The sequence below is a fragment of the Trichoplax adhaerens genome, genomic scaffold (assembly GCF_000150275.1).
Source record: "Trichoplax adhaerens TRIADscaffold_17 genomic scaffold, whole genome shotgun sequence".
Classification (NCBI taxonomy): Eukaryota; Metazoa; Placozoa; class Uniplacotomia; order Trichoplacea; family Trichoplacidae; genus Trichoplax; species Trichoplax adhaerens.
In genome coordinates, this window is record NW_002060959.1 from 726097 (window position 1) to 737775 (window position 11679).

The 11679-nt window shown below is 34.0% G+C and overlaps 2 protein-coding genes across 2 annotated transcripts; both read right to left on the minus strand.

Annotated features, from left to right (window-relative positions):
- Positions 1 to 2960: 2960 nt before the first annotated feature.
- Positions 2961 to 5842, minus strand: TRIADDRAFT_64296 (expressed hypothetical protein; the record flags this gene model as incomplete). Its single annotated transcript, XM_002116733.1, has 5 exons — positions 2961 to 3319; positions 3451 to 3582; positions 3959 to 4146; positions 4239 to 4290; positions 5699 to 5842. The coding sequence occupies 5 exons, from the start codon at positions 5840 to 5842 to the stop codon at positions 3095 to 3097; spliced, it is 741 nt and encodes a 246-aa protein (XP_002116769.1). The 3' UTR covers positions 2961 to 3094.
- Positions 5843 to 6972: 1130 nt separating this feature from the next.
- Positions 6973 to 9503, minus strand: TRIADDRAFT_31297 (uncharacterized protein; the record flags this gene model as incomplete). The annotated part of the gene is made up of 5 exons (XM_002116734.1): positions 6973 to 7197; positions 7327 to 7458; positions 7590 to 7777; positions 7889 to 7940; positions 9360 to 9503. 5 exons carry the CDS (start codon positions 9501 to 9503, stop codon positions 6973 to 6975), a joined length of 741 nt encoding a protein of 246 aa, XP_002116770.1.
- Positions 9504 to 11679: the final 2176 nt, after the last annotated feature.

The window sequence follows — 11679 nt, forward strand, 5'->3', positions numbered from 1 at the left end:
AGCAATAGCAAAACAAAAAAGAAAAGGCAATCAAGTTGAAGAATTTCCTAGCTTGAAGAGAAGTCGTGCTCCTTGGATATAATGCACTGCAGCCCAAGAGATAGCACTACAATTAGTAACATGATATCCAAGATATTATTTTATACAGTATAATCGAATTGTCCGTTATTAGACGCGATTGTCCTATTGTATTAAGCCCTGTAGTTATTTTAAATTATAGAATTCTATGAATATTAATGGAGTCCTGTAGACAATGTCCATTCTGCAGTGCTTGTACCGTGCCCACTGACCGATAGAAATCATAGCCATTTCTTGTACTGCTAGGATAGAAACTGGCTAGGCGTTCGCTTTACAACCTGGCTTCCCTTTCTACCCATTTTTAGCCATACGGCAGTATATTATTTCCCGGATTGCGATCAACACACAATTTATATTACAATATACGAGTATAGCTATCATGGAGTCTCTATCCAGTCATAAGCTTGGACAGTGAAGTATATCAGCTAGTATTGTGTGTGCCAGTCTAAGTGCTATCATAAAGAAAATAAAAATAGCCAAGGGAAAGGATTGTAGCGCTAAAAATGGAAAGACTGATCGTTTTTTCTATCCATTTTACGATCTGAAATCTACCAGCCAGCTCAACTGATCTTCTCATTCTTGAACTGATGTAATTTTCAGTGTACACTTACGGAGGGACGATGCAGTCAAAATGGCCTGTAAAAGAGAATCACCTTGTTCATTTCTAGTTTCCAAAATGTTGCTTTAACTGTGGTTGTGATAAAGTGTCTTCTCAAAAATACAACGTGAATGACAGTTTCTTGGAAAATTCACTGCATTACATAAGATTAGGCTCATCTTACAACTACCAAGGATTCGTTTCAATCAGACTATCTAACTTATTACAGCAATATTTACGATTTATACATAATGATCTTCATCTTAAGCTTATTTGGGACTGCACTACGGTGGCATATTCATAGAAGCGAGATTACAGTTAAAGTAACCACTAGTCTATGAAATAGACTCATCCTGTTCATTTCTATAGTAGTTTCCAAAGCATTGATTTAGCTGTTGTAGACTTGTTAAGCTCGAGTACAATTAAAATGGCCACTGATCAGTAAAACAGACTCATCCTGTTTATTTCTAGTTTCCAGAGTGTTGCTTTGGCTATAATATGCTCGTGTAAGCTAGAAAACGATTAAAATGACCGCTGATCAGCAAAACAGACCTATCCCGTTCTTTTCTAGTTTCAAAAATCATAGTTGAGAAGTAATGTCCCTAAGTTCGTGTAAGGTTGCAGAGTACAATTGAAATGATAAATGATCAGTAATATAGACTCATCCTGTTCATTTCTAGTTTTTAAAGTATTGCCTTAGCTGGAGTATATTCGTTTAAGGTAAAGTATAAATAAAAATGACCAGCTGTAATAAAATTCAAACCCAAAGAAGACGTCAGTGGATAGTAATAGCTGTATTACAATTTATTGAGGGTCTAATGTTAACTGAGGATAAGAGCTAACCATTTACAGGAAGAACTTGCTTTATATACAACAGGCAAACATCATCTGCCATCTTACAAGTTACTATAGCTTCTTAATTAATATAGTAGGAGCTTCTACTAACACCATGGTTTCTTATGTTATCACCTATCTTTCCAAATACCACATAGTTAATCACTGATTATATTATTCATACATTTTTAGTCAACAACACTCTTATAATCATCATACCAGATAAGATATCTCAGCTAATATAGGATCTCCTATATTAACGTCAACAGCTATTTAAGTTAGTTAATCTTGCTAATGTTACATCAACAAAACAGAGTCAGACTATTTATTTCTACAGTAGTTTCTAAACTACTGCTTTCTTGAATACGCGTGTATGGGGTATTATTAGCGTGAGCTACATGAACTTCTATTCTTATATATTGCACTCGTCCGCAATTCTTAAGCGCTGTCTACTTCTAGAAGATAGCCCTATCCATGTAATATATAGAAATAATTAATCAGTATAATTTATATGGTATTCTATCATTATAGGTTTGCTGGTGAACAATCTAAGACTCAATACTACACGTGTTGAAGGTGTATATTGACTTGCCTATACAGTCGTGAAAGCCCTAATGCCTGCATACTTTATACATTTCAAATGCATTCGTAGGGGCGATTATAAAATTTGGACTACCACTATTCGACATGGTTGACATCATATGCTCAGATTACAGCGTATAGAGTATAGCTAAAATCCCACTATTTCCGCTAGTAATGTTACTAATGACCGACTCATAAGATTATAATGTTCAATACAGTTTCATACTTTTAATCTATCTAACATCAGATAATACCTTATCCTTATTCATGGGCTACTAGAAAATGATCGACTATAGTAGCCCGTGCTTTATGATATAATGTTCATTCCTGGTAGTCATTTATAAACTTCAGTGTTTCATCAAATACTTAGCGATAGCTTTCGCTAAATGATCCGCTGAATAAAATATCTTGAATTCTACTCTATGCATTTTATAATTACCGTATAACTGTTAATACTAGTTATAAAAACATTTCTGGTATTATAAATAGAAATAAATCGTTAGTTTAAGTGGCACAGTTTTAATTCTAGGTTTAAGTACTACCTACTTCGATCTATCATTGCATCGTAATATTTCAGTGCGTGAGTAATTTATTTAAAACCTGTAGGTATATGCAACTGATTACAAAACAAGTCAATATTACAAACAGTAGAGAGAATTAAATCCATTGAGTATGTATATTTCGTAATAAAACGAAAGCTTGACGATATGACGAACCAAAAGTAGAACTGCCTTACAATTAACGTCTATAGGATGTAAAATTGTTTAAATTTTTCACAAGAATGTCAAAGAGTTTGCGCGTATTGTTAGTTTGAGTCACCTAAGAAAAGTAAAATTAGGTCATAAGCCTTGATGTAACCATTTTCCACCTATCTTCATAATATATTGTAAGAGGTATGCTATGAACGATTATTAAAGTCAGCATAAGAAGTTAACGGACTTTCTGCCCCAATACGAAGAACATCTTGTGATAATTCTTGTTCGATTGCAAGCCAGACTCAAATTACCACGGTATCGCATCTCCATAAATATCAAAATACTCTCCACTTTTATCCATTGTCAGCTGACTTATCAAGTCAATAATAGCTCTGGCTGATTCTTCTGGAGAGAGTGGAGCATTCGGTCCTCCCATATCTGTTACCATCCAACCAGGGTCTATTGCCAAAGCGGCAATTTTTTTATCTTTCAAGTCAATACTTAAAGTTTTCGTAATCATATTTAGTGCCACCTATAAATAACGTAGGAATATAATTACGCATGTTCGAATAAATTTAATTCTACAACGATACCAATTAAAATTAGGATACGTATTTATGTATATACAATGACATAGGGTGTCTGCAGTTTAATAATACGAACTTTGCTACATTTATATGGATATCTATCCGGTAACGATGACGATTCCATTAAGGATCCGGCTATAGAGCTAATATTGACAACAACACCGTTTACAGTATTGTCTTTGGGCTTTTCCAGTAGAGGAAGGAAAGCCTGTAACACGAAAACAATTTATAAAAGAGATTGATAGTACGATAATTGCAGTCTCAGCTATAGTAGCTAACGAGTTAGCATGTGAGCTGTTTCATCATACTAGCCTAATCGATACTTACAGCACTTTGTTAAGACATACAGTTCTACATTATATGTTATCACTGTATTTCTCTAACACATAACGACAGCAATTAGCTGAAATCATTACATTCATTATAACTTCTAATAACAGATAGGTGTCTTGCGTATATGATCGCCTGATAAAAATCATATTAAAGACTTGTAATTACATTCTCAAGCTTACACGTTAAGTTGGTGATTAAATTGACTGTAGAATGAATGTTTTGTAAACGGGCCGAATAGTCATTTTTATTACCTTTACAATCATTAGCGGAGCTACTGTATTGATTCGAAATGAATTTTCCATTAATTCGGAAGTAACATCACATAGATTTGATTTATCGAGAATTGCAGCATTGTTGACCAGAACATCAAGTCCATCGTTCGGTATCATCGATTCTACAGTACTGAATGCACTTTGAATTCCTGTATCACTTGCAACATCTATAATGAGCGATTAATCCAAAATTTTTATCGAGTAAAATAAATGCAAAATTGTAAAGGTACTACTCCTAGCTTTTAATTAACGTACTTACTCATCTCGATCAACTTCAAATTGGAATGCTTTGATGCTAATCTTTGTAAATCCTACTTGTATGTACATTGTACAATGATTAACAATATATGAACTTATATTATTAAGAGTATAGGTTATAATCATTAATAATTAATCTATCATTAATCATGATTTGTAAATTGTAATACGGTAACTAGAATATCTCCTAGTGGATTAAAATAAAGTGCTACTCAACTGAAGATACATTAAGCAGCAATAATTGATTAATATTAAAATATCAGACATATCTAGCCTTACTATGTTTTATCAGTTTTGCAGAAAACGATTTCTACCTTTATGTTTTAGTGAAACTACCTTGAAAAATAGTGAAATTTTAAATGTTTGCTGATGAATGCAAGCCGTTCCAGATACAAAAATAACATGTAAGCGCGTATGCATTGTCCCTTTAATCATTACACTTGTATAAAGCATCCATTATATCAAAATAGTTATCTAATAAAACTAGACACTATTCAACCAGCACACCGACGTTGTTAAGCCTGATGATATTGCTTAAATGTAAAATATCCGTATTTTTCTTCTACCTAGCAAAATTACCCCATAGCTTGTTATTGTGTAGAACTACCTCCGCAATTCTACTTTGTCTATTGAAACTCTAGGTACTACTCTATCTAGTTTGCCTTACAGACACCTTTATCCATGTACAACTTTGCTTTAGCCATGCACTGTAGAGCTGTGGCTACAATTACTTTTCATATCTAATTAATGATCGTTGAGCTATTCATCATATAAAGTTTCGAGGATAGACCATAATATTAATATTCAACATGTTACAGTAGTTAAAATAAAAGGAGTCTTCCTGAATTTATTACTATTAATGTACTACACTTACCATAAAACATATTCAAATTATTTGGTTAATGTAAAGATGAGCTGTTAACAAATTTGTCATCACTTTACATTAGTAATGGACCTAATGGCTGTAAATTTAAATACGGACATGCTGCATTGTGATGGAATGAAATTTAAAGTACCCCCATCGTAAGCATTTCTTCATCGCCTAAGAGAGACGCTATCTAATACTATTACCATTCGTCAGAGGATACAACAAGTGTAATTTCTTAATACTCTCACCTAGCATCTTTATGAGATCACTTTATATATCATAGCAGGGTCATGGCAACAGGAGATAAAGTTCGACTTGTAATGGTACGTTCACATGAGCATCGAAAGCCCTGATACACTAATCTACTACGTTGTTCATTCAACTTTATTATAGTCTACTGCTGCCGAGAACTGGAATACACTACGACTATCCCGTCAACAACAAGGTTAGTCAAGATTGTATCATTTCTATATCCAGTAGTTCGCTGTCAATGATGGCCTTAAAACTATAGTATTCAATCGTAGCTCATGTTGATTGCCTAAAACAATTCGACTTATACATCAATGATATTCATTGCAAAGCTAACAAATTACCGTTGTTCTGCCAGCATCTCGGTAGCAAGCGAAAACATGTTTGGGAGGGTTAACGGATGCGAGTAACACCTCGATCAGTTTCAATCCCAAGCCACGATTTGCTCCTGTTACCAATATCGAATTGATATGGACTAATTGCGCCATAAGAGTAGTGATTGTGTAACACGACACGTTAAGCAACTTCTGATTACGATTAAAGCAAAGAAATAATACTTGATGAAGAGATGGATCACTGATCGCCGAATTTGTCAACAGCAATGATCAAAGTTCTAGACATAATTTAATATGGGTTAAACCATGCACTACTGGAAAGTAACTACGCTACAGTTACTGTGCTCACGGATGCGAACTATTGCTTAATCTTGCTCAATCATTCAGATTTTAAATAGTACTCTGCCTACTGTAATTTGGACTGACTGATTCCTGGACATATTCTAATTAAGCGCTGTCTACCTCCAAGATAGGAATGATTAACTAATGCAATCATTATGGCAATCTAAATTTGGACTGGCACTATTCATTAACGTTGACTTCATAAGCTCAGATTACAGCAGAGGGAGTACGGCTAAACTCCGGTTATTCCCGTAGTAATGTTACTAATGACCGACTTACAAGATTACAATATCCAATACTTAACTTCAGATAATTCCTTTCTATCCTTATCCATGGAGTCCATAGACTACTAGATAAAGATCTACTTTAGTAGTTCATGTCTTATCATATAATGTTCATTCCTGATAGACATTTATAAAGTTGAGCGTTCCATGAAACATATAGTGATAGCCTGTGCTAAATGGTTGGCAGAAAAAATCATTTGAATTGTGCTCTACTCATTTTATAATTACAGTATAATTAGTAATATTAGCTTGTCACGAAGCAGCCTTTGTGATCAGACCAAAACTTTACTATCTACTCTAAGGTGATCTCCGTTGAACTCTCCGAGATCTGCAGTAGAGAAAACGACCTTATTCAAGCATTTACTGTTAGGAAGAGATAAATGACAGCATTTACAGTGAAGGCTTTTATTAAACCAGATAACGAATTAGAACCGTGTACCTTACTACAGTATAATTGAACTTCTATTTAAAAGAACGATAATCAGCTTTTTACTGATATAACTACTTTTCAAAATTTTTCAACCTAGCTTCATGACATATTGTAATATATATGCTATGAATGGTTATTAAAATCAACATAAGAAGTCAACGGGCTTCCTGCCTCAATGCGAAAAACATCTTGTAACAATTCCAATTTGATTGCAACCTAACCTAAAATTACCACGGTATTGCATCTCCATGAATATTAACAAACTCTCCACTTTTATCCATTGTCAGCTGACTTATCAAGTCAATAATAGCTCTGGCGGATCGTTCCGGAGAGTGTGGAGCATTCGATCCTCCCATATCAGTTGCCATCCAACCAGGATGTATTGCTAAAGCGGCAATTTTTTTATCTTTCAAGTCAATACTTAAAGTTTTCGTAATCATATTTAGTGCGGCCTGTAAATAAGGTAGAAATATAATTACGTATGTTCGAATAAATTTAATTCTACAACGATAGCAACTAAAAATAGGATATTTATTCATGTATATAGTAATATAGGCTGTCTATGACTTAATAATACGAACTTTGCTACATTTATATGGATATCTATCCGGTAACGATGACGATTTAATTAAGGATCCGGCTATAGAGCTAATATTTAAAATAGCACCGTTTACAGTATTGTCTTTGGGCTTTTCCAGTAGAGGAAGGAAAGCCTGTAACATGAAAGCAATCGATATAAGAAATTGATAGTACGATAATTGCAGTCTCAGCTAAAGCAGTTAACGAGTTCAATTGGCTGTAGAATCTATATTTTGTAAACGGGTCGAATAGTCATTTTTATTACCTTTACAATCATTAACGGAGCTACTGTATTGATTCGAAATGAATTTTCCATTATTTCAGGAGTAATATCGCGTAGATTTGATTTATCAAGAATTGCAGCATTGTTGACCAGAACATCAAGTCCATCGTTCGATATCATCGATTCTACAGTGCTAAATGCACTTTGAATTTCTGTATCACTTGTAACGTCTATTTCCATTGATTTAATAGTAATATTGAGCGATTAATTCAAATCGATTTCACGTCAATAAATGCAAAATTGTAAAGGCACTAGCCCTAGCTTTTAGGTAGCGTACTTACTCATCTCGATCAACTTCAAATTGGAATGCTTTGATGCTAATTTCTGTAAATCCTATATTATCGTTTATAATTAAACATTATTTGTAAATTGTAATAAGGTAACTAGAATATCTACTAATGAATTGAAATCCAATGCTACTCAACTGAAGACACATTAAGCAGCAATAATTAATTGATTAATATTATAACAGATATCTAGTCTTACTATGTTCTATCAGTTTTACAGAAAACGATTTCCATCTTTATCTTTTAGTAAAACTGCCTTGAAAAAGTAATGCGATTTTACATGTTTGCTGAAGAGTACAAACCATTTCCAGATGCAAAAATAACATGAAAGCACGTATGCGTTGTCCCTTTATTTACTATATTTATATGAAGCATCCATTCTGCCAAAATAGATATCTAATGAAACTGAAAACTATTCAACTGGCACACTGAGGTTATAAACCATGATGATATTGCTTAAATGTAAAATATCCGTATTTTTCTTCAACCTAGCAAACCTACCTCATAGCTTGTTATGATGTAGAACTACACCTCCGCAATACTACTTTCTCAATTGCACAGATATCTTTGATCAACGCGTACAACTTTAATTTAGCCATGCACTGTAGAGCTATAGCTACAATTACTTTCATATGTGTTGAATGGTCATTGAGCTATATATCATATTAAGTTAGGAGGATTAACCATAACATTTAATACTCTACGTGTTTACAGTGATCAAAAATAAAAGGAATGATCGTGAATTGATTACTATTGTATTATACTTATCATAAAACAGATACAAAATATTTAATTCAATTAAAAGTGGCTGCTAATGAATTTGTCATGGAAAATCCAATATGGGTATGCTCTACTGTGATGGATTGAAGTTTCAAGTACCGATGATGAGCATTTCTTCGTCGCCTAATAGGGACATTATCGAATAAGGTTACTGTAGTGATTTCAGCTAATTACAGTAGTTTTATGTTGGCAATACAGTGATAGTATGTCGTGTAGAACTGTACATCTTAATAAAGTAAGTGTTGATACAGCTACCATTCATCAGAGGATGCAGCAAGTGTAATTTCTGAAAGAAATCCCTTTAATGCTAGGTGACAGCCATTGCCGACGGCAGGATTATCTTATGGTGATAGATATTTTTTTTTATTACTCTAACCCAGTATCTTTATGAGAACACTTTATATATCATAGCTGGGTCATGGCAACAGGAGATAAAGTTCGACTTGTAACTGATCCACTACGTTGTTCATTTAACTTGGCCGTAGTCTACTGCTATCGAGAACTGGAATACACTACGACTATCTCGTCAACAACAAGGTTAGTCAAGATTGTATCCTTTCTCTATCCAGTCGTTCGCTGTCAATGATGGCCTTCCAACTGTAGTATTCAATCGTAGCTCAAGTGGATTGCCTAAAACAATTCGACCTATACATCAATGATATCCATTGCAATGCTCACAAATTACCGTTGTTCTGCCAGCATCTCGGTAGCAAGCGAAAACATGTTTGGGAGGATTACTGGATGCGAGTAACACCTCGATCAGTTTCAATCCCAAGCCACGATTTGCTCCTGTTACCAATATCGAATTGATATGGACTAATTGCGCCATAAGAGTAGTGATTGTCTAGCACGACACTTTAACCAATTTCTGATTACGATTAAAGCAAAGAAATAATATTGGATGAAGAAATGGATCACCGAATTTGTCAACAGCAACGATCAAAGTCGTCAACGCCATTCACTGGAACCTGGCGAGTTTCTACCATACCCTAGAGACCTTCAACCCACAAACTGATTCAGTATGCAATCAGCGACTACGCTCTCGGTAAGCCCTGAGCAGTCCCTGATGCTACCTGCAGACTCAGTATCAACTAGACCAGAACGTTGATTCCCATTTCAAACAGTACCCTGCTTTCAGTATCAGCTCGATATCCCAATTGGTTGCCCGGTTGGACAGACAGAACGATGGATGTATTCTTCTTCATTCCTATCTGACCAGCCTACCGATTGTTCGGTCATGCATAGGGATTGACCGAGTTAATGGCTAGTTATTCGGCCAGTTATAACTTCGATAATTGCCTCTAAATAAGTCAATGTAGCCAAAATTGCACTAATTGTATGACATACATTCATAAATGGTTATGTTAAAAATTATCCACGGATGTTCACTACTAGGATACAGTCTATAATTATGGCCTACTAAATATAGCATAGGATAAATATCGAAAGATACTACCGTACATCATACTAAATATGGCTGATAGTCTACAATCAAAATACTAAGTTACTTTACAATAACGTACGAGGTTAAATAAGGCGAACCAGAAGTAGTATTGGTGGTTCTAAAAAAATAACATTTAACTAAATTAAATTAAACTACCAACAATTGAAGTCCAAATCAATAAATTAGGGAAAAAACACCACTTTATTATAACTTTAACAACAATCTTAGCAACACATTTTAAATAAATAGCAAAGTACGGGAAGAACGACAGCCCAACCAACCAAACTATCAATTAGTGAGATAACGTACGATTATCCTAGATTTTTCTTGTCTTCTCTAACTTTAACTGCACTAAATTACCGAATTACTCCACATTTCATATACTACGTCGAGCAGTTGATGGCATTAGACTATCCAACTATCGTTCTAAACTACTCCAAATTAAACTAGCAATCAAAGACACATGACAAGATAAATTATACCCTAGACTCCCCAAAATTACTAATACTAGGTATAGATGAGCTTGAACCTGTACCTTTTTGCAATATACACGAAGACAAAATAACAATCCCACATCAAATATTTAGGTTCATACTGCATGAAATTACAAAGTAGCATTAATTTCTACTGTAATTAATGATCACAATTAGCACACATATATTCTATTAACTAAATATATCGCTTAAGTTACAAAATCATAATATCTAATTCTTAAAAAAATTATGCTACGGATTATCGTAACATCTAACCCCAATAAAACAGTCGGGTTTACAATATACTAAGATACTTAGTAAAATCTACTATTATAATCAACCAAATGAGTCATACTTTTAAAGCTAACATTTTTATCACGATAAAAAAAACTAAGCTTGAATAATTTCAATGCAAGAACTTGAAGGAAAATTCTAAAAATTAACCTTCATTACTAGTAGCTCAACATCTTACTGTATATAGTCATCTGTACTCTAGCATACTGTAGAGTCTATCCTTACTGTCTATAATTATGGGCTACTAAATACTGTATATCATAAGATAAATATAGAAGAGACACTACCGTACATCATACTAAACATGACTAATAGTCTACAATCACAATATTAAGTTACTTTACAATAACGTACGAGTTCAAATAAAGCGAACCAGAGACCTTCTTTACTACAGTATATTGAGGTATTAGTAATCAAGCAAGCACGGGGTAGGAATATTAACAAATCAACAGAATAGATAGACCGGCACCGCTAAATAAAAAATACTAAGCCAATGGCCAAGGCACTCTAATAGACTCCTTTAAAAATTCAGAGTAACGAACATTGCGCCAATATTATGCCATACATAAATGATTACGTTTAAAATTGGCCAGTGAGAACAACTGCAAGAATAAGCTACCTTCTTGCATTAAATAGAATAGATAAAATATGTAGGATAAGTAACTCGTAACTTGAGTTAAATTTTTATAAGAATTCTATTTCTAAAATTGACGTAACGAATCAAATCCAACTTCCTTATATTAGTAGCATTCCTAAATTTCGATTGCATCGCATCTCTGGAAGCCGATATAAAT